At 44.6% G+C, this 24,114-nt stretch overlaps 1 protein-coding gene across 2 annotated transcripts in view; it reads right to left on the bottom strand.

Annotated features, from left to right (window-relative positions):
• Positions 1-24,114, bottom strand: part of RTN1 (reticulon 1) — a 189,649-nt gene that overhangs the window by 12,810 nt on the left and 152,725 nt on the right. Inside the window, exon 1 of one of the 2 annotated variants that reach the window (XM_048851999.2) lies at positions 11,487-11,787. The exons of the other annotated variant lie outside the window; for it this stretch is intronic. Within the exon in view, the coding sequence (XP_048707956.1) occupies positions 11,487-11,547 (61 nt within the window). The 5' untranslated portion in view covers positions 11,548-11,787. Of the gene's footprint in view, positions 1-11,486; positions 11,788-24,114 lie in introns of those variants that run through there. 2 annotated transcript variants of the gene reach the window in all.

Here is a 24,114-nt window from a genome sequence, read left to right as displayed (position 1 = left end):
TCCCATTAAAGTCAGTGGTAAAACTCCTCTTAAATTCAGAGGTGCAGCATCTGGCCTTTAATGAGGAGAGAGAAATGGTGCTGAACTCCCTCGCGCTTCTTTGAAAACCCCAGCCTAACATTATAACCTCAGCTGTTAACATGCAAAAGCTGTTTAGCAGTAGCTCCTCATGATTGGTTTTTAATTTACTGTAACAAGGGTGACATTACTTTCACTCCATATCTTTGTATTAATTCCAGTAGAATCCACTGTAGACCCTATTTACTTGTGGAGGTATAAAGTCCTCTATGATTTATCAAAACAACCTCAAGTTCAGCACCATTTCTCTCTCCTCATTAAAGGCAGATGCTGCACCTCTGAATTTAAGAGGAGTTTTACCACTGACTTTAATGGGAGCAGGATCGGGCTCTCAGGCTATGACAAATCAGTGTTGTCACTTTCTTTGAAGAGTTTTCAATGGAGAAATGCATTTACTAGCGGTCTACTTTTAGAGTCTAGCTTGTTCATTATTCTGAGTTAGAAATGAACGCAGGAGAGCTCTGCAAAGCATAGCTCAAACAACACAAACCTTAGGTTTGAAAGAAGAAACTTTCAAACTCTCAGCCATCATTTTAAATATAACTTCATCTCATTAAGCTAACCTGAATTCTCCATTCTCTGCCATGCAGTCGCACTAGCAATCCAACTAGGTGAGCTTAGTAGCAACAGTTCCAGATGGGTACAGGTAGGAATTAAATGTATTGCTTGCAGTGTAAGTTAGACCTAAGTTCTCAAAAATAAATAATGTCAGTAGCCTGTGACTTTTATCCCATTGAGGAAATTTCTTGGGTACAGGGCCTGAAACTTCTCCTGGCAGACGTCATTGCTTCTTTTGGAAAATGTTTTTTGTTATAGGGCATCTAGCATCTCAAAAGTTGGAAAACACACCATATACAGCACTGATGCACTAGACAGCATATACTTAAACAGGGACCAAGGACAGGGACAAAGGGCCTGAGGGCGCTGCTGTGAGCTATATTACTATGCACATTCATCAAGGGTTGTGATGACCTCATGGTAACCATGAGAACAGAGCTTTAATGGTTTGTGTGGTCACCAAAACACTCATATTGCTATATCCCCAGTTTGCCTGTGTTATCTTTTATATTTGAAGGACATCCCAAAATTGTATCTGGAGGATACATGATTTTAGTCAAATTATGTCTAAAATGTCCCCATGCCTTCAAACTCATGCATGTTTCTTCTTTGTAAAATATTGTTTTAAGAGAAAAAGACAGGAGTGGGGAGACAGAAAATGAACATTTTTGACTGATAGGATTCCTGTGTATAAATACATTAGAGTCAATTCTGCACTGATGGGATGAGTTATTTTGGACCCACAAGGCATCTCCCTGCTCAAGTCTGAAAATCATACATATTTGTTTCCCCCAGTTCTTCCTCTACAATTCAAAATTGTCCGAGCAATTGTAACCCATGTGCTTTATGTTGCAGCGTTTGATTTTGTTCCTCCAGAGGGAGGGGACAAGAATCTTCTTCGTTGGATACTCAATGTCTGATGAGACCAGGGCAGGGTGTGGCAGTTACTGGATGTACTCTGCAGCTGTTAAGTTTTTGTTGTGGGCAGCCCACCTGGCAGGTCATACCCTAGCCAGCCTCTGAGAGCAGAGTGCAATCAGAGTGCAAGGGGAGGTAAGGTTATAACTACAGGAATTAAAGACAACCCTGTGGACTCAGTGGCTGATTGACACAGGACCAAGAAATGAGCCTGCTGTGGTCCCAATGCCTGTGGACATAGGTCAGTGCAATTCCAACTTTCCTTACTAGTGAAGCATCCACTAAGATACCAGTGGTGTTTTATGGCATTAAGCTGAGGTGCAGGAAGAAGGGGAGTGTATCATTATACAGAATATTGCACGAGCATTCCAACACCTGTCCCCGTTACACAGTAAACATGTGGGAGGGCAGGATTTTCTCTGGAATTTTAATAAACCAGTGATCTTTGTAAAAATTCTGGGTTAGCCTGCAAGCATAAGGAATGGCCCACAATAGAGGAAGACCACGTACAAGCCTATGCACAGCTCAGCATAGAGATGGCATCACAAGACACTTTCCCTCACATGTGAACACCATAACCAGAGGACCCGTACGGTATGCATGTGGGGCAGCGGGGCTTATGGCTCACCATTCCCTGGGTAGCATTTTTGTGGATGAGAAATTAAGAAAAGAATTTTGATGCACGTATACAAACGCTAATTAATTGTCCAGTGGCAGTAGTGACACTGGAAAGCTAGGGAAACCGAATGTAACAATGAAGGTCTTGTTAATTAACAGCCTTTATTGGACTAATATTTGAGAACTGTGACTTATTACTAGGACAAAGCCTGAGCCACAGAGCAGCAGAGATCACTCACATGGTGGGAAATTTTAGCTCAGTGGGTTTCGCTGGGCTCATTATAGACCAAGGTCCAGGTGTGATCTGTCAAAGTTTTGCAGTCTTTGGATCCAGGGTTTTGGTTTGACTCCATCTCTACTTCTTACCAAATGAATTTTTAACCCCCTGAAAAATGGATGCCTTGGGACTATCATGATAAGCACATTAGAAACAGTCAGAAACAGACAAACCTAGATGTAACAATAGTATTTAAAATCCCTCCTATGCTCCAGTAAAACATACACTAATTTAAAACTTCAGAAAATTATTTCCATTGTTTAACTATATATATTTTACAGGGTCAGATTCTGACCTCAGAGAAATGGGATGATGGCGTGGCCCTAATGAAGTCACTAGGAGTTTTACCGTGGACTTCAATGGGGCCAGGATTTCAATCCTGGGGCACAGAGGGCACTGCTACAGATCCACTTACATGTTTGTGCATGTTGGCAAAGTAGTGGATTCTCCACATGATGAAGGGTGATTAAAATCTGGCCAATAGTATCCAGCTATTTATGCATTGATTAGCAGAGGGTTCTCCCAGTATCAAAGCATATCCAAAGGCTACCTGCTCAGTGTTTTCTCTCATCACTTCGTTAAGACATCTTTCTATGCCAATATATCATTTCCCCACCTCTGCCTCCCCCCCCGGCCACCAGTCATCTGTATTTAAATGTAATACAGAGGGATGCAACTTCTGAAGCTGAGACGTGCCAGCCATTCTCCGGAAGACTGCTACCATGAACTGCAGAGCCGACAGAGTGTCTTTGCTATTTTTATAAGGGTTTTTCCCCCCATTCTTGTTGGACCCCTCTGGATCCCATCCTTTTCTCTCGGGTTACAGCCCTTCATCCTTGAGTCCCATATCACAGAGACCACCCTTCTCCCTGAGGGCAGGATGCCCCTGAGAATCCACCTATGCCAGCTCTCAATAAGCCAGAGAGGTCACCCTTCTTGCTCTCCCAACCCTTGGGACAAGAGGCCAGGAGTGGGAGTTGACCCTGGGTTTGTAGCCTGGCAATAGTGTGCATTATCCCTATCCAAAAGGCCTCCCATCCCTTTCAGAGCAATGGCTTTCAGGGCCTGGGTTATTCTGCAATCTTAGTCACTTGGTGTTATGAGAAGACAGACAAAGACATTCCTAGACCTCAAGAATGACAAACAGGAGTTTCAAGGTGAGTTAGGGTTTCCGGCATTCTAGATAACTCAGCATGCACGACATACAGCATACTGACAGGAGACACAAGAGAACAGGCATACAATTAATGAATACCAGATCTTGTAACCCCCTACTCCCCTGAGTATTCCTTAATCCCAAGAATGGTCCCTCTGATGTCAGTGGGATTATTCGGGAGAACTAGGATTGCTTATGTGATTAAATGTGACAGGATTGGCCCCATACATGGTAATACTAGGTGGCTGATAATAATTAAGGAACCAGTCTTGCCACTGCTCCTCATGTGACATTCTCGTTGACATCAGTGGGATTTCTTCACACAAGGAAGGCTGCAGGATTAGGAATGACAACCATTGTTTTTTTTTTTAAAAAAAAATCATCTGAGGCAAGGGGGCACAAAGTGGGGCAGTCGCTTTGTGTCCTCCCCCACACTGCAGACATGTGCAGGGGGGTCCAGGCACAGTCTGGCCTTTAACCTTGGAAGGTTTGGTCATGTGAACCTTTCCCGTTCCCAAATAAAGCTGCCCACCCCTAAGTGTGGGCTGCTAAACCTGACCAGCCTAGCAAGCCACAAAGTGCTGCTCCACCCCCTCCAGTACAGTGCTGCTGAAGAGTTGTCTGTGCAAGTCTAGCACGGGGCTACTTTGATAATGCAAGCCACGAGGAGGGCAGAGCGTGGCTGCTTATAGGAGCTTATGCCTAGTCACTAGAGCTGGTTGAGATTTTTTTCACTGAAAAGGGGTTTTTGATGATAAAAAATGACTTTTTGAGTGATATGTTCGAAATGTCTCAGTGTTTCGTTGAAATGAAAAGCTGGTTTTGATTAGAATCAAAGTGAAAGTGGTTTGGTTTTTCCCCTCTCTTTCCCCTCCCCCCTCTTCTCCAATGGGAGAAAAAAGGGAAGAGAAACAGAGGGGGAGAAAGAAAGACCCCAAATTTTCACTTTGCTTAAAAGCAAATGGAAAATTTACACTTAATTTTGTTTCAATAAGAAAATTAAAAATTTCAGCACACATTTTTGAAAGAAAATGAACTTTTTCTTGAAAACATGCATGGAAGAGGTTTCAGATTTGTTGACTGGCCCCATTATTCAGAATGCCATACAAAGGCAGCTTACAGGAACACCACAGTGAAGAGGAGAGGAAAAGCTCCTAGGCTATCAGGACAGACAGGATGAGAGCTCCCAGGGTATTGCACCAGCCTTGGTCCAGGGATGGGGTTGTCAGTGTAACTCTTCAGTGTGCCAGTGAGATGGACATTGGGAACGGGTGACGGGGCACATATCAAGTTGAAGGGGGAAACAAATTGAGGAGAGGTAATAATAGTGACTGTCGCAGGGCGACGACTCACCGGTGCGGCGCCTCCTGTCGGTCGTCCTGGGAATTAGCCCTTTCGGCCAGGAACGCCCTCTGCAGGCCAGTGTCTCACCTGCCGCTGGCCCCCGTGTCCCTCCCGGACCCCGGTGCCTTTCTAGATTAGGGTTCTGCCCCCTGGCAGTACCCCCTCAGTCTGGGGCTCCCCTGCTAGTGGAACCCCCAATCCCTATCCCTCCCTTGCCTCAGTGGCTACTGCCAGTCACTGTCTAGCCCCCACTCCTTGGGGCAGACTGCAGCCTATGAACTACTCATCATCGGCAAGGGGGGTTGGACCAGCTGCCTCTGCCTATCTCTGGGCTGCCCCTCTGCAGGCCCAGTACCTTTTTATAGGCCTTTAACTAGGCCTGAAGCCTGGGTTTTTACTAGGCTGGAGCTCCCCAGCTCCCTTTGCCCTTCCCCAGTACTGCTCTACCCTAACAAGGCCTGCAGCCTGGGGTTTTGCTAGGCTGGAGCTACCAGCTCCCTCTGCCCTTCCCAGCACTGCTCCACCCTAGATACCCTCCTCAGCTTCCCAGCAGTCAAGTCCTTCCCTCTCTAGAGCCAGAGAGAGGAGGTCTTTCCTTCTGGCCCACCGCCCTCTTATAAGGGCTACAGCTGTGGCTGCTGTCCCAAACAGCCCATCTTTTCCCCTGCCACAGCCCTCTCCCAGGGCTGTTTTAAGCCCTTCAGGGCTGGAGCGGGGTAACCACCCCACTACAGTGACCATATTGCGGGCTTCCGTCCTCCCACGTCCTGGAACCCAATAGTAACAGTGACCATATTGCGGGCTTCCGCCTGCCCACGTCCCGGAACCCAATAGGTACAGTGACCATATTTTTCATAAGACCTGGATTATCAAATAGCTAAAACCCTTTTTCTGAATTTGTATCTGATCCCAATAGAAGTCTGTGGTGAACCTGGGTATAATTTTCAAATGGGACCCTAAAATAATACCTTCACAAAGTTTGCTCATATAACAACATTTATGCACACAAATCAGGTCACTGCATCTAATCACCCAATTTGCAGGTGAAATGTTACAGGCAGGGTTGAAAGTTTGGCCCTTAATCTGTTTGCATGTTAATGGAGTAACAGGGTTTGTTTATTTCAGTCTGCTTAAAATGCAATCTACTCAAACTTCATAAACAAACTTTATTTTGTGCTAACCTTCAAAATGCATCAGCCCAGGTTAGGGACTAAATACATCCTTAATACTGATTTTGGTAAGCTTAGCCTTATAATTTCTGCAAAAAAAGAACACCTGAAATTGGAAGACTGTTCTTCCCTTAAACTACAACTTGACCACATTTGTTCAGTCTTTACAGGACACCCTCTGAAGGAGAAAAAGGGGCTAGATTCTCAGTGGGTCAGAGTCATTGTAGCTCCATAGAACTCTTGGCATCTAAGCCAATACACATCAGCTGACAACCTGGCTCCAAGCATCTGTATCTATAAAGGTTCAGCACAAGACATACAACAGATCCTCAGGGACAGATCCTTAGCTGGTGTAAACTAGCCTAGCTCATTTGGAGCCACACCAGGTTGCACCAGATGAGGATCTAATCCATAATGTCTGTTGAAACGATCCACCTCTGAAAATGTGAAAAGCATCGACAGTAACCAGAGGCCGAAATTACTATTTTATGACAAGGTGGCTGATTAGAATGGTTTCAAAGCTGCTAACAAGATTACACTTTAAATGCACACGTGAATATTATTACCATTGAACACTGCTATCAGTACTGAAAACAGAGAACATAGCCATGGAGAAATGCTTGGTCTAGCTTTTCAGAACCATTTTAAAGCCAGCTCCTACTTTAATTGAAAAAGTAAGATAATACTCAGAAAACAGAAAAGGAGTACTGGTGGCACCTTAGAGACTAACCAATTTATTTGAGCATGAGCTTTCGTGAGCTACAGCTCACTTCATCAGATGTATACCGTGGAAACTGCAGCAGACTCAGAAAACAGGTGCCAGTACAAGCCCTGTTCATAACATTGTTCCAATGAAGCTAAGTAAGATGGACTTCAAAGACACCTGCATTCCTTAGTCACCCTTGGCCTTCAGGTGCTACAGAGATGAATGCTATAGTTAGTATTTAGTGGCATTTCTATAAAGACTCCACAGGTTCTTTACTTGCAATCTTTCACATTTGTTTTTTTAATTGAGACTTGTAGGTCAACAGACAAGCAGACAGAAACTTATCACTCATGGATATCTAAGAAGTGGATTGTGGAAGGGGAAATGAAAGCAGAGGTGACTGCCTGGCTAGAGTATTGCAAATAACTAGCTGTGCAATGCAAGGCGTTTGGGGGTCTTTTCTAATGTAACTGGTACATGCCGTAAGTATTGATTACAGGGTATCCTAGAGCAGTGGTTCTCAACCAGGAGTACGTGTACCCCTGGGGATATGCAGAGGTCTTTCAGGGGGCACATCAACTCATCTAGATATTTGCCTAGTTTTACAACAGGCTACATAAAAAGCATTAGCGAAATCAGGACAAACTAAAATTTCATACAAACAATGACTTCTTTATGAGGTCTATATACTCTACAATGAAAAGTAAGTACAATATTTATATTCCAATTGATTTATTTTATAACTACATGGTAAAAATGAGAAAGTAAGCAATTTTTCATTAATAAGTGTGTTGTGGCATTTTTGGATTTGTATGTCTGATTTTGTAAGCAAGTAGTTTTTAAGTGAGGTGAAACCTGGGGGTACGCAAGACAAATCAGACTCCTGAAAGGGGTACAGTAGTCTGGAGAGGTTGAGAGCCACTGTCCTAGAGCATCATGCCACATCTTCATAGAAGGTCAGGATGCCTGGTCTAGCAGCCCATATATCTGAAGCGGTAGATGCTGCCATCTTATGTTCTTAAGCCACTCTCAGAAACACAGCTTCCAACAGTCACACGACTGGAATGACTTCAGAGCACTGCACAACGTGACTGCCTGGTGTTGTGACATCATTTCTGAAGTACTACCTTCTGCAGTCAGCTCTTCTGACTGTTCGTGTCTGGAGGCCCGCAGTGGCTGGCATACACAGTGGTATATCTACCTCTGCACCATCATACATACTGGATAGCTCAACCCCAGTCTACTTCAGACACATCACCTTCTAACTGTGAAAGATGCAAACAAAACAACAGTCTGCTGTAATTCACCTTACTCTCAATGATAATATTTTAAATGGGACATATGTCTAGCAGGGGAGAATGACTTTGGTTCTCCCTTAGGATTGTAACATCATCTGTGATTGATACAATCATGTCATACTTCCAGTATAGAGGGATAAAATTACACTGCAATATATTTGAATATTACATACCAACATTGAATGTATTTCCATTACCACAAAAAATATTTACAAAAAGCATGTTAAGATGAGCAAAACGAAAGCAACAACTACTTTATCTGCTGCTTTTCAGAATAAACACCGCCTAGCTTTTCACTACCCTACCCCAAAATAGTATTGATATATTACATTGCCTAGTCCTTAATTTTAGTTAATTACACACCTGGTTTTCTAGTAAATTAAAAGTTGTGCTAACTACCCCTCAAGTTTTCCATAACTTCAATCAAAATTCATTGTATTATTTTATCTTTGTCTGTTATGTACATAGACAGCCCTATGAAAGGAAAAAAGTTACCTGACATGAAGCCATAATTAATGAAGATGGAAAATTTGAACAACTTCATTTTTCAGAAAATAGATATTTGGGGGTGAGGTCTGTGTGGGGGGGGTGTCAACACAGTCTATTGTTGACCATATAAACCCCCCAATGTTTGTTCTTCTTGTGTCTATTTTTGAGGGGGTTACAGTTCTGCAGCCATGTGAATTTGGGTTTGATCAGTAGAATGATCAATAAGGATAAGTGCAGGGTCCTGCACTTAGGACGGAAGAACCCAATGCACAGCTACAGACTAGGGACCGAATGGCTAGGCAGCAGTTCTGCGGAAAAGGACCTAGGGGTGACAGTGGACGAGAAGCTGGATATGAGTCAGCAGTGTGCCCTTGTTGCCAAGAAAGCCAATGGCATTTTGGGATGTATAAGTAGGGGCATAGCGAGCAGATCGAGGGACGTGATCGTTCCCCTCTATTCGACATTGGTGAGGCCTCATCTGGAGTACTGTGTCCAGTTTTGGGCCCCACACTTCAAGAAGGACGTGGATAAATTGGAGAGAGTCCAGCGAAGGGCAACAAAAATGATTAGGGGACTGGAACACATGAGTTATGAGGAGAGGCTGAGGGAGCTGGGATTGTTTAGCCTGCAGAAGAGAAGAATGAGGGGGGATTTGATAGCTGCTTTCAACTACCTGAAAGGGGGTTCCAAAGAGGATGGCTCTAGACTGTTCTCAATGGTAGCAGATGACAGAACGAGGAGTAATGGTCTCAAGTTGCAGTGGGGGAGGTTTAGATTGGATATTAGGAAAAACTTTTTCACTAAGAGGGTGGTGAAACACTGGAATGCGTTACCTAGGGAGGTGGTAGAATCTCCTTCCTTAGAGGTTTTTAAGGTCAGGCTTGACAAAGCCCTGGCTGGGATGATTTAACTGGGAATTGGTCCTGCTTTGAGCAGGGGGTTGGACTAGATGACCTTCTGGGGTCCCTTCCAACCCTGATATTCTATGATTCTATGATTCTATGAATGTTACAGACATAGGCAATATCCTATGGCTATTTTAGTATCTTCCCTCTTTTCATCACAAAAGTCCCCACTTCCTATTCCCCAGGCATAAAAAGCTACATCAAGGGAAAGGAAAAGATAAGTAAAGGATAGTAATCATTTATTCCAACTAGGTTCTTTCTCACCAACATGGGTCACATTGTGTCATTCAATTTTAAGTCAAACTGCCTACTGATTTCAAAGGGCAGACTGCAAAAAGACAGATGGCACAAGAATACTATTAATTATTTGTTAAGCAAAGATAGCATACCCTGTGCCCCTCTATTTTGTAATTTATGTATATATTTTTTTGTTTTTGGTAAAGATGGACAAAAAAATCCAATCTGGCTTTAAGTCAAGATGAGCTTGACAACCTGACTCAGCAATTTTCTCTTTTCCACAAGAATAGGTAGCATTTTAATATCTAGCCTTGTTTTAAAGTAACTCATGGAATTTAGTTTACAGAATTCATGTTGTTATAATAAATCTTGGTGGTGAAAAATGGTTCTTTATTAACACAACGGAAGCTGTGATCTGCCGGGGGCTTATATTAGCAGGTGCCTCTGTTTACTTTGTAGCTGCCTGACTTTAGGATAAATCCCTCAGAATGTGGTAATGATTATGTGCAGAACCAAGGTTTAAAATATATCAGAAACAGCAATTGGATGGATCCAATTAACCTCCCTGCTCCCCAAACACATTCAGAAGGCTTTCCAGATCACATTACAATTACCAGGGTTTATATTCTTTTGAGGAGGAGAAATTACATCTGAAAAGAAGCACGGGCTCTTTAAGCAGATGCTGCTACAGTGTAATTCACTCTTAGGGATCCACCAGAGATCATTAATAATATACACAATATGTTCAAAGTAAAAAAAAAAAAGAACCTTGCTGTCATAAAGATTATTACAGAATTAATAAAACAAAGCCTGCCACACACATACATAAGATGACAAGACTGATCCATCTTTCCATCTATTTTTCTGTAATCTGCTCCCCAAGCAGTGTCACATAGACAGTCTTTTAACAAAACAAAGGATAGATGCTCGCTATTAAGTGTGAAGCTGAATAAAAATGGCTGAAAAGCTGTCAGGCGAGCTGGAAGGTAGCCAGCCACACCCAATGCTAACATGGACCATCTCAAAAATAAATTTGTTATAACAGAACATAGCCTCTATTGTTCTTGTCAGTTACACAACAGATGACCAAAACAGCGCAATATTTTACAGCAGGTGGTTTAGGGGTGTGCTAGAAAAAATAATCATGGAATAAATTTAAAGGCTACCATACAGCAAACTGACAAATGTGTGGCAATGCAACAGTATTCTGAGTATTATTACAGTTATTGCTGGGGCTACATTTTCTTTGTGTTGACAGTGGACACAGATCTCAAAATGGGTGTGTCCCATCCAAAAGGATGCACTGAAGCTCCAAAACAGGACTGTCAGTAAACCTCAGGAGCCTAAACAGACACAAATTCACAATTACTGCCCTCTTCTAAAAGCCCACGGCATACAAAATCATGCTGGGCACAGTCTGGCAATGATCCTCAAAGATGAGGAAAGAAGCTACATGATCAGGGAAGAGTGGCATTGATAGGAGCTGCAGCGTGAGAGGAAAACGTCCTGCGTTATATGTTTTTAAGATGTAAAAGCTGGGGACTGGAGAAATAAAAGAAACTCAAAGCGTATAATTAGAGTTGTTTTTTAAAATTACTTCAAAGAAAATCTTCTGGGGAAATAAAAAGCATGCAAAGACCCACAGGTGAACAATGCAAAATGGATGGATGCTGCCTTTGCCTTCTCTCCCATGCAGTCTTTCTAGGCATGCAACACTAGAATAGATATAATACCCTGACATTTCCAGTTGCTCCACAGACAGTCCATCTTGGTAGAATCGGCACTGGCTTGCATCTTGAAGAATTAGGAATTGCGGCTCCTTTCCTGGGTTCTCACTGAGGCATTCCAAAGCATGAATAGGTTAGTGGGTATCACGGCTGCTTCCTTGCACTGGCTACAGACCGATGCTGTAAGCAGAACAGGGAGAGGGGGGAGGGCATATTGTACGCGCTGCAGTCTTCACTGCAGCAAATCAGCACTGTGATGTGGTTGCCCTAGGGAGCAGGCTCCTTTGAAAAAGGGATGCAGTTGCCTATCAAATCAAAAGCATTCGCTTGGAGGCTGAGCTCTGTTAAGTCATCGAAATGGTTAACTGAACCTGACAGCACAGAAACAAAAACAAATTGGGTGGGGTGGGGTGGGGTGGGGCTCAGCTTCCTATGTATTTACTCCCCCTGTGACTATTAATGTTCCAGAAATTTCTGGAGAACATTAAGAAATCCACTGTTTTCTTCAGATGGATGGAGGGCCAAATCCCCCTCATTTACACCTGTCCATCTGCAGGAGTCCTGCTCCTGGTCACATCTGTGCAGGGCCAGAGAGGGCATGGCTACAGCTCAGGGCAGAAGCCAGCTCCAGAAATGCAGCCCAGTCTCTCTTTATTTTTTTTTAAAATGGGCTGCGAACTGAGATTTGACCAAATAGTCCAGAGACGCAAGGAAACGGCAGAGTAAATAAACCACCAAAATGTTCGCCGCTTTCCAAGTCTGGGTACAGGACAGAGCACAAATGAGCAGAGACTGGATTCCAGTCACCATGCCCAAGCCCCCCAGTCTGTGCATCACACAAAAAAGCAAGCGCAGAAAGGGGAGTGTGTATGATAATGGGACTTTGGAGAGACGGAGTTAGGAGACAGCAACGACCTGGGGCTATGTTCCTAGGAGATACATTAGACAGTTCTTAAACAAACGTTGTATTAAAGGTGGCCCCACATGATGTACATGTGGTACGAGCATCTTTAAATGTAAAGAGGGCCTGCTCTCTGCATAAGGCATGGGAGCCATGAATTCTTGAATTCTAATCCCAGCTTGGACACTGATTTCCCCTTAGCCAAGTCACTTACCTTCCTTGCCTCAGTTTCCCCAGCAGTAAAATGAAGGGTAGTACTTCCCCATTTCCCTTGCAGAGACATGGCAAGGGTTAATTAATCTAGCATCCTAGAGATGAATAGCACTGGCAATAAGCAGACTTAGCATTTACACAGTGTTTGGCCTTTTCAAAGCACAGTCCATATATTAATCAATCCTCAAAACATCCCCTAATAAGTGTTATTATCCCCATTTCACTGATGGGAAAACCGAGACATGGAAACCCATCATACAAGTCACTGTCAGCACTGGGATTAGATTTCAGGTGTACCCAGCTCCCAGACTGGTATTTAATCTTCTAGACCCATGGTCCCCAGACTGTGGGGTGCGCCTTCCTAGGAGGGCACGGAGGAACATTTAGAAGGCCATGGTGGGGCCTGGGCCAGCCCACATAGTGGATGGGGAGGGAATGCCACCCAGCCCTGCTCTGTTCAGCTCTGCTCTGGCCCTAGCCCCAGCTCAGGCTCTGTTTCTGGCCCCCGCCCCGGTCCCGGCCTCGGCCCCCAGCCCCAACAATAGCCCCACTCCCAGCTGTGGCACCTGGTTCCAACCAAGTCCCCGGCTGTGGCTCCCAGGGTGGGGGATAGGGTTGCCAACTTTCTAGTCGCACAAAGCCAAACACCCTAGCCCTGCCCCTTCCCCGAGGCTCCACCCCACTCACTACATTCCCCCTTCTTCAGTGGCTCGCTCTCCCCCACCCTCACTCACGTTCACTGGGCTGGGACAGGGAGTTGGGGTGCGGGAGAGGGTGAGGGCTCCGGCTGGGGATGCGGGCTCTGGGGTGGGGCTGGGGATGAGGGGTTTGGGATGCAGGAGGGTGCTCTGGGTTGGGGGGCTCAGGGCTGGGACAGGGAGTTGGGGTGGGCTTACCTCAGGCAGCTCCCAGTCGATGGTGCTGCGGCGCTAAGGCAGGCTAGTCCCTACCTGTCCTGGCGGCACCGCACTGCACCCTGGAAGCAGCCAGCTGGTCTGGGTCCTAGGCGGAGGCGCAGCAGGTGGCTCTGTGCACTGCTCTCACCTGCAGGCACTGCCCTCCCCCCCGCTCCCATTGGTCAGGAGCTGGCCAATGGGAGTGCGGAGCCGGTGTTCGGGGTGGGGGCGGCACGTGGAGCCCCACAGCCCCCCTGCCTAGGACCTGGCTCAGCTGGCTGTTTCCAGGGTGCAGCACGGTACCAGCCAGGACAGGTAGGGACTAGCCTGCCTTAGCACCACAGCACCATAGACCAGACTTTTAACGGCCCGCTTGGCAGTATTGATCGGAGCCACCAGGGTCCCTTTTCGACCGGGTGTTCTGATTGAACCGGACACCTGGTCACCCTATGGTGGGAAGTGGGCAGCAGTAAGGGGGGGCATGAGGTAAAAAGTTTGGGGACCACTTTTCTAGACCATGCCATCACATTAAATATTGTTATTGATACATTCTAATTGTACATTAAACTCAGTCTCAGTGTAACAGCCACATAAATATCAAGGGCTAAATTCTCCAGTTTTCATCCTGGATACATTTAATTCCCACTGAACCCAATGTATTGTAAAAAATCCTTGTGTTGCAGATACAGCCTTGTACATTGCGCACCCACCCATAGGGAACTGGGACTGGACTGCTTCAGAGAAACAGGCCTCTAGCGCTTAAGCTAACAGAGATCCCCTAGAGCTGGCAGTAGCAGGTCACTTATCTTCCTCTTGGACAACTTCTCCCACAGTCAAAGCCAATATCTGGCGAGAATCTTAATATGTAACCCGTTGATCTTTACACAGTAAAATCTGCTAGTGCTACTATAGCCAAAGGCCTGATGACCTCATTGTTTAGGTTTTAAAATCATTTTCAAAGGCCAGAAAGGCAGACCTGATCCCTCTCATGCAGGAGTCATTGTAGAAATGAGAGGGATGAACTAATGGAGAAGATGATCAAAGGCAAGGGGGAAGTGAGGACTAAGGAATACATAAAATAAGGGTTGCATTTCCCTCATGTTAGCCCCTGATTTACAGGATTCTCTGGCATGGTTAATAGAGGTGAGTGAGCCATTACTGTAGGGATCACTACCTGACTAATTTCTGTCTATCCCTCTAATCCCAAATCTTGGCTCCCCACAAGTAGTCAGTATGTTAGTTTAACGTCTCCAGCTGCAGGATGATACCCTGGGCAGCACAGTGCCCTGTACCACCGCGCTGTGGCATGGTTCTATCCTGATTCACAGGGGAACGTGGCAGCAATTGGATCATCAGTACCACTTCCTAAAGGTCTGCTCGTTTAAACAGTGACCCAGCCCAACCTACATTGCTTACGAGATCTCGTGAGATCAGAGCTTGAGATGGTAATGCTTCCAGCCATTTAGGTACATGGACCCAGACTCATAGCATCATAGAAACATAGGGCCAGCAGTGACCTTGAAAGGTCAGCAGTGACCTTGAGAGGTCATCTAGTCCAGTCCCCAGCCGTGAGGCATGACCAAGTAAACCTGGATCATCCCTTCCAGGTGTTTGTCCATCATGGGGATTCCATAACCTCCCTTGGGAGCCTACTGCAGAGTTTTAACTATTCTTATAGTTAGAAAGTTTTTTCTAACATCTCACCTAAATCACCCCAGAATGATATTAGCCCTTTTCGCATCTGCATCACATTGTTGACTTATATTCAGTTTGTGATGCACTACAACTCCCACGTCTTTTTCAGCAGTACTACGGCCTAGCCAGTTATTTCCCATTTGGTAGATGTGCATTTGATTTTTTCCTTTCTAAGTGAAGCACTTGTCTTTATTGAATTTACGTGACAGACCACAACAGCTCTGAAGCACCTGTTACAATCTAGCACATCAAATCTCATGTACTCATGCCATTCATTGAAAGGAGGTGGGCGTGTGACAAGCTATATTTAAACAACATTTAAGGTCTTACACCAGGGGTTCTCAAACTGGGGGTTGTGACCCCCCAGGGGGTCGCAAGGTTATTACATGGGGGGTTGCGAATTGTCAGCCTCCACCCCCAAACTCCACTTTGACTCCAGCATTTATAATAGTGTTAAACATATAAAAAAAGTGTTTTTAATTTATCAGGTGGGGTCGCACTCATAGGTTTGCTGTGTGAAACGGGTCACCAATACAAAAGTTTGAGAACCGCTGTCTTATACCCTTAATGCACAGGAATTCAAAAATCAGGCTAAAACTGTCTTCAGCTCAACCCGGGGTGCAATGCTTTTGAAAGAGTTTCAAATGGTTTGATGTTTTCAAATTTAACTCGAGGTCTCTCAATCTCAAGGCATACTGTGTCACATTAAGGACAAAGCCATATCTTGATTTTATGACATTTATCACTTTGATTGTCTTCCTTAATATTGCTATGCAAACATTTTGTCTCATTATACTGTTTTCAGAATTAGCACCAGAAATGGCCGTGATGCATTGTCAGAAGTTATGTAAAAATATCCCAACACTAAAGAGATTTGTGAAATGTTTGAAGGATATTATAGACAAAGGGCATCCAATAGACATACAGTTTAGTTATGGGTCTGCCAATATTTCCATGAAAAACCCTTGGACTGCATTCTGGCCCTACTCCGGCTGCTACATGCTGTTCTGGGGAAATGCTGGCATAGGGGCCATGCTGGGTACAGGGCTAGGGGCGTATTCATTGTATTAATCAGCACTACAGATTTTCTGGGCTGCAGAGCAAGTCGTAGGCAGCCCAGCAAAAAGGCCATAAGTTATTGCAGCCCCTGGGGCCACTCTAACTTACACCAGACTCTATTTCAGCCTCCACAATGGTCCAGAGCCTGGGCTGCACAAAGTCACCTTTGCCCTGGCTCTCTCTGAGCTGTGTATCTTAGGAGATGCCATTTTTCAGGGTTGTAGCCCATAAACCCATTAAAAAGGTGCTTTGGGCTTACTGGTCAAGTTCATATCTGTAGCTGTATGTCTATGGCTAAAGAAACCATAGATCTCAGTTTCCAAGAGATGCCTCAGTCTCCCAGGAACTTCCTTCGGGAGGTCTGGAATGTCTGGGATTTTCATATCACCAGTCAAAGTGTTTGGGTTGTTTGCAGTGACAAGAGTTTTGTTTGAGACAAGCTGCCTCACTGGTATAAGATGATTTACACACCTCTGTTTCACTCCCTACATAGCAAGTATGGTTCACGTACCATAGTTTAAGGCCAAAGCTTGCCATAGCATCAGGCAACAGCCTCGCAATAGAAGTCCAGTCAATTGATGGTCCAGGCTAGTCAGGGTAAACTACTTTGCTTTAGCCCCTCGGGTGGGATGGGGACTGGAGAGCAAGGGGGGGTGGGTAACAGGTGGTCCTTCTAGCCCTCCTTTCTGAGGGGTCTTGGGAGGAGCGGGGGGGAAACTGACAGGGCTCAGCCTCTCCTTGATCCGCTCTGCTGCTCCAGCTGGAGATTGCCCAGACCAGGCTGGGCAGACCGGAGAATGGAATCAGACTGCAGAGCACCTGAGGATTTCATTGCTCCAAGAACGTCCCAGTTGTTGATTCTGAAAATATGTTCACCTTAGGATGCAGGCGCCATTAATTCCCAATTGCCCAAGTACTATATAAATTGTGGTTTGTGACCAAAGTATTTTTTTAAAGCCACCTTAATACAGGGCCACAAACATCTCCCAGTAATACCGAATACAATTTAAGCAAAACAAAACCAAACAAAAAATACCCCTATGCTTAAAAATGACCTTTTAGGGGTAAGGTGCATCATGGTTCATAGATCACTACTGCTGAGCAAGCAGCTATGGCCCCAGTCCTCAATAAACTCAATGGGGCTCCACGTGGGCACCAGCATCCACCTATGTGGAGCCCACTGAAGGATCGGGGTGTTTGTTTGAATCCCTGTCATTTACAGAAGAGATCCAGTACTTTGTCTGTATTTGGGGAAATCTCTGGGGTCTGGTGACCTACCTATTAATATTCAGCGCCAGTTTTCTACTCAAACCATTGGCTTTTGCTACATGGCATGAGGAACATCAGCACTTAATTCACCCCCATACTCTAAAGAAACCATCATTCCATTTTTTTCTTGTCAACTTAACAAAGATCCACTTCACTGAGCATCCTACATCCCCACTGTACTTCTAAACTCCAAACTTAGCTAAGATTTTAGCCCATGGACTAGAACAGGTCCTCTGGGTCTAATACATAAGACCAGTCAGGATTTACTCCTGCCTTTGCAATTACAGACAATTTTCCTTGGCTCTTTAATGCACTGTCTGCCTCACAGAGATAATAAAAATAAGGAAATTATTCCTGCCACTGACTAGAAAAATCATTTGATTCCCTCCAGTGAGGCTAACTATTGTAAATGCTTGGAAACCTTGTAATCAGGTGTTTCTTTTCTCAGATGGATGCAGTTGTTACATTATCATTTCTCCTTCAAGGCTTGATCCTATAGGGTGATAAGTTCCTGCCACTCCCATGGACACATCGATTTGCCTAATAGGACTGGGACCTTTTCTGAAGGGGCCTGCATGAAGGCTGTTCCATGTTCCCCACATTATCACCATGCTATTGCACTTAAGCCTCTTGCTGTTAACTTTATATAATTTATGCCATTGTCAGGTGCAGCAGTTGGCACTATGGATAACCTCATTTCATTAATCTCTCTCTTAATGCACCAGTAATCAAGAGGAAGGACAGCTTTGTGGTTAAGGTGCTGGCGTGGGACTTCACTGATAATTCCCTGTTCTGCCACGAACTTCCTGTGTGACCTTGTGCATCACTTAGCCCTTCAGTTCCCTCCCTTTCTCTGTCTTGTCTATTTAAATTGCAAGCTCATTGGGATATCAGCTGCCTCTTATTATTACGGCACCGAGCACAATGGGGCCACAATCTCTGCTCAGACTACTGGCCACTATTGTGATTTGAATGATACTAATGACATATAGGAAGAGGAGTATAAAACACCTAACAGTTGGCTGGAGATCATGCAAACTTTTAAAGAAGCCTGGGGATTACCTGTCAGGTGGCCAAACTCCTCTTCCCACTTGGACAGGGCTAAGTGCTGCTCTGAGGGGGTGGAGAGAGGAAGAGAGTTAAGGAACCGCTTCCTTCCCCCAACATACCCAACCGTGGCAGGGAGGATACACTTCTAGCAAGCTCTGATGGCACACCAGGGCCCTGGGCACATTCCACATTTGGCAGCAGTTGTTAAAAGTACCTTTTTGGTGCAGTGGCAATGACTGCTACCGAGTGCATCCCTCCCACTCGGTCCCTGAGCCACCCTCCTCCTATGCTGGCAGCTTAGCTGGCCTAGTGAAGAACCACTAACCCTCCTCTATCACCATTTTCCACTTGCAGAGCCATGAGGAGGAAACACAAGACCATGCCTGGAGGCGGGAGCACCTTGGTTCATTTACTGTCCCCAAATTCCAACCCACATGCCTCGGGGAGTCAGGGTAGAGAACCCCACTTGCCTCCCAGTAAGCCCATCCCCCTGGATTCTCTCCCACAACCCTCAGAGAGAGGCAGGAATTTACCCAGGAATAACTGCTGTGCTTGGGTAGAAAGCCAATGACTTTATATCCCCTCCTAGTAGGCTGGGACCCAGCCACAATCAGCAAAAGGGATCAGCAAGGGACCACTGGGGGAGCCCCAAATACAGCCCCAGCAATAACACAACACACTGAGCCCCCCACACTTAACAACAAAAGAATCCTAACGTAATCAACAAACTGTCCAAATGGCCCAGTCTCTGAGTCTCCAGACAGGGCACCTGGTGCCCCTTGCAGAGGCCACATATGATCAGGAGTGGTAAGTTCTGGTCTCTACTGCATCTCCAGGTGTCTGTCCCTGTGGTCACCATGCTGGTCAGGGCTTCCTCTGCAGGGTCTGGACCACTCTTGCAGAAGTGTGCCTGGCCCACTTTCTGGGCCGATCTCTCAGTCCAGCCTGCATTTGGGCCTGCTCCTTCTATCAGCATGTGCTCTTCTCCCACCCAACTGGGCCAGAGGCAACCAGGTAGCCTGAACAAATCCCCTCTCCCCAGGCTGGCTTGAGCTCCCTCTTTGGAGTGGCATCCCCCTTTTCCAAGGGGAGGCAAGGAAGTCAGGGGTGGGATTTCTTCCCAGGCTTCTAGCCAACCAGAGCTCTGGGGGTCGAGGAGTCAGCTCTCGTCCCACCACTCATGCTCAGCCAGTGCTTAGTTGGCAACTACTGAGCATGGAGGGCTGTGCCTCATGAATTAGCATGTAAGCTGACACCTCTCTCTGCACTCCCTTGCCCAAGGGAGCCAGGACTCAAATGAGGGGGTGCTGGAAGGGCAGATCAAGTGTAGCTGTGACACAGCACTCATCCAAGCAGTCACGCATTCGAAAAATATGGTGCTCCTTCAAAACACAGGAGTACAGCAAGCCAGTGGCACATAGCTCCACATCCAGCCTTACAGGGAGGAGAGTGGAGCAGCTGCCTCTCCATCTGCACCTCCCTATACCTCTATTGGATGAAGCCCAAATTTTAAAGCTCCTAGTGCTAGTATCTATTCGAATATAAAGAGTAGGGGTAGTTTGACCATCATGTGCAGAAACAGAACTGTAACTGAGTCTAGTTAAAGTGTGCACAAGTACAAGGTACACTGTGCTTGTTTATGGCAGGACAGAGAAATTAGACTGATGGGCTTGTGGTTAAGGCGTTGGACTGGGAATCAGGAGATCAGGTACCATTTTCCACCTCTGTGACTTTGGGTAAGTTATGAGGGTTGGCATTTTCAAAGGTACCTCTGGAAATTAGGTGCTAACCTCCTACTGAAATTCAAGGGGATTGGGGCACCCAGCACCTTTGAAAAACTCAGCCTTAATCTTTCTGTGTCAAGTTCCTGCCACGTCCGTAACAGGAAATAAGAATATTCCCCTACTTCACAGGGACCATATGAGAATAAATATATTAATGGTAGAGTGTTGGAGGCCATATAAGACAATTGGTAAAAGTGCCATAGCAGTTTCAGCTATTTCAGGCAAATGGCAACACAATACTCATATTAAACTGAATTTAAATAGCAGTAAAATGCCTTTTGTGTCATAGTCCAATCATTGGCCTCTTTGGGAGTGAGACATTTTGAGACAGAAAATTCTCTCTATGAATCACAAAGGGAAAGAACGGGTATGAGCAATCATGTGCTCTAGATTGTTCTCATGCAGCTTGGGGTAGCAGGGAAGTCACAGCAGGCTGCATCTCAGAAATAGGGAAGCCTATCTGTCGGCTGCTAATATGGGAAATTTGGCAAGGCTTTCAGATTAGTGATGAGGGAAGGAGGGAGCTCAGCAGGAAGCCGTCTAGCTATATCCTAAGATAATGCATCTCCTGGAAACAGAGAGGAGGAAGAGGATTATTACAATAACAGGGCTATGAGTAAACAAGGACAACAAAGGATAGAAAACACCAGAACACAGAGCATACACAAGTGCCCTGAGAGAGGGGCAGTCTAGGTGGAATAGGGTTGAGTGTGTGAAGAGAAATCATACAAACATTTTGGGCTGAGAGATGCTACGGCCAGTGAAGATAACCGGGCTGATTCTTAGATGATGTTATGGACCCTGAGGGAATTAGAAATCATAGAATATCAGGGTTGGAAGGGACCTCAGGAGGTTATCTAGTCCAACCCCTTGCTCAAAGCAGGACCAATCCTCAACTAAATCATCCAGCCAGGGCTTTGTCAAGCCTGACCTTAAAAAACAAAGATTAGATCAGGAAATGATCTTCCAGAGCCCGAGACTGTAAAATGGTTAGAATTGTGTTTCCCGGTGGAAAAAAAAGTGTGAGGACACTTTTGTATTACTTTGTGATGGTACCTGGGAGAACAGCCATAAAAAAACAAAGCAAGGGCACGTGCTTCCACAGGCAGCATTGAGTCACTATAACCTGGGATGTACCCATTCAAGGGGGCCGCTGGCATGAAGGCATACCCAGGAAATAGTGTGAGCAAAGCAAAACAGAGAGAGATTCCAATCCTGATTCAGCAAAATAAATACTGAATTTCCACACCATTGACATTGACCCTTAGGGTCTTCCATGGCTCAGCATGAAGTTGAATTTGGCATGTGCAGGCATGTGCTAAATCTGGCACTAAATTCAAACTGAAACGAGGAAGGAGAGAAAAGAACAAACAGATAATAGGGGAGGCAGTAGAATTTGCTGGAAGTACAGAGACCTTCATGGTGGAGAGAGGTAACCAGGGATCTCCCACAGGAAAATCGATTCAGTCTCAGGGTATTTGAATAAAAAGGGGCATCACCGCCCCCTTTGTAATACAGTGACAAGGGGGTGCCAGATTTGGAAGTTTTCAAAGTTGATTATATGAGAAAATTTCATTTTCTATTCTGTAGGCAAAAGGGTTAAAATTACAATCACAAAACCATATAAAGTATAGAGAACAAAGCTATAGTAGTCAGGGAATTCAGAGTTGCATAAGAATACAATAAACCCAATTACTAGCATATCCTATTAAACCCACAGAGGAAGCTTAGCGCAGTAGTCTATGACTTGGGAGACTGGGTTCAGTTCCCTGCTCAGCCACAGACTGTGTGTGACCTGGGACAAGCGTCTAAGTTTCCCATTTGTAGAACAGGGATAAAATACTTCCCTACCTCACAGATCTTTTGTGATACTGCTATAACTGGGGCCATATATGTACTACAGATAGATAGCATTAAAAACAATGGGACAACTTGAGAAGCAGTTGTTACTAATTATGAATAAGGGTAGCAGAATCTAGCCCTGAAAATGCATTCAGTTAAAGTTTTCTGTCCAGAACTGCTGGATAAGGTAAGTATGTGTGTTTCCTGGTGCATAGGTGAGAAATATTGTACTACTTCTGTAACCCTTTCTGTGTAAGAGTCATTATATGGTGCTGATGCAGGTTGAGTGCAACTCCTTTGAAGTTCGTGGGTGTGACACATCTATCCTTCATTCAGGATAAAGGTAAGAAGTAGGGCTGTCAAACGATAAAAAAAATTAATCACGACTAATCGCACTGTTAAACAATAATAGAATACCGTTTATTTAAATTTTTTGATGTTTTCTACATTTTTAAATATATTGATTTCTATTACAATACAGAATACAAAGCGTACAGTGCTCACTTTATATTTATTTTGAATACAAGTATTTTCACTGTAAAAAACAAAAGAGATAGTATATTTCAATTCACCTAATACAAGTCCTGTAGTACAATCTCTTTATCATGAAAGTTGAACTTACAAATGTCGAATTATGTACAAAAAAAACTGCATTCAAAAATAAAACAATGTAAAACTTTAAAGCCTACAAGTCCACTCAGTCCTACTTCAGCCGATCGCTCAGACAAACAAGTTTGGCTACATTTACAGGAGATAATGGTGCCCGCTTCTTGTTTACAATGTCACCTGAAAGGGAGAACAGGCGTTCGCATGGTACTGTTTGTAACTTTGTAAGTTACATTTTCATGACAGAGATTGCACTACAGTACTTGTATGAGGTGAATTGAAAAATACTATTTCTTTTGTTCATCATTTTTACATTGCAAATATTTGTAATAAGATAATATAAAGTGAGGACTATACAGTTTGTATTCTGTGTTGTAATAGAAATCAATATATCTGAAAATGTAGAAAAACATCCAAAAATATTTAACTTTCAATTAATGTTCTATTAACAGTGCGATTAATTGCAATTAATTTTTTAAATCACAGTGAATTTTTTGAGTTAATTGCATGAGTTAACTGCAATTAATTGACAGCCCTAGTAAGAAGCAGTTCAACTCCTTTTTGCAGTAAGATGTTTGAAACAACAGGAGTCACTACCCAACACAGAGACAGCATGCAAGGTTGGTCAGGAGCTGAGCTATGTGGGGGAAAGGTTTTGCACCGTATTGGTGGGTGGAGCTGTGCGTGTCTACAAGCAGAAGCATCCAGATGCAACCAGAGAGAAGCCGCGAAAAGCCAAGTAGACACCAAGAGAAGCATTGAAAATATGGTTCAGCGAGAAAGAAAAGAGGGGAAGCTTTTTGGGCAGAGTGCTGGATGGAATGAGGATTGGAATCGTGAGCAAAGGAATTGCCTCCTGTTTGAGGCCTACTGTGTTCAGGGACACAGGACCTTGTACACTCTTTGTAAATAAACAGGATTATATGAAAGAAAAAAACAGCTCCATCCTCTATTGTCCCCCTAATGGAAACAACCCTCAAGAACATAAATCTTGGCTAACTGCTCAGGCCAAAAGGGATTACAATATACATAGAAGCTTCCTAGAGTAGTTACCATTTGTATAGGGTTACCATATTTCAAGTTCCCTAACAGAGAACACTGCCGGGGGGAGGGAGAGCTTGAAGAGGAGGGAGTACAGTTTCTACTTTGAATATTTAACATTTATAAATAACAAGTGTAATGGCCTAAAAAAAATGTAAATGAAACGTAAATGTACCTTTTTACATGCAGTCAGACCTTTCCTACTGTGCTTCTTCCTGTTGTGCCAATGCATATTTCTCTGTAGAGCCTCTCTTTCTCAGCAGGTTTCAGAGGAACAG

Source organism: Caretta caretta, chromosome 6 (assembly GCF_965140235.1).
Source record: "Caretta caretta isolate rCarCar2 chromosome 6, rCarCar1.hap1, whole genome shotgun sequence".
Lineage (NCBI taxonomy): Eukaryota > Metazoa > Chordata > Testudines > Cheloniidae > Caretta > Caretta caretta.
The sequence above is the reverse complement of the archived record's forward strand: the minus strand, read 5'-3'. Positions and strand labels throughout refer to the sequence as shown.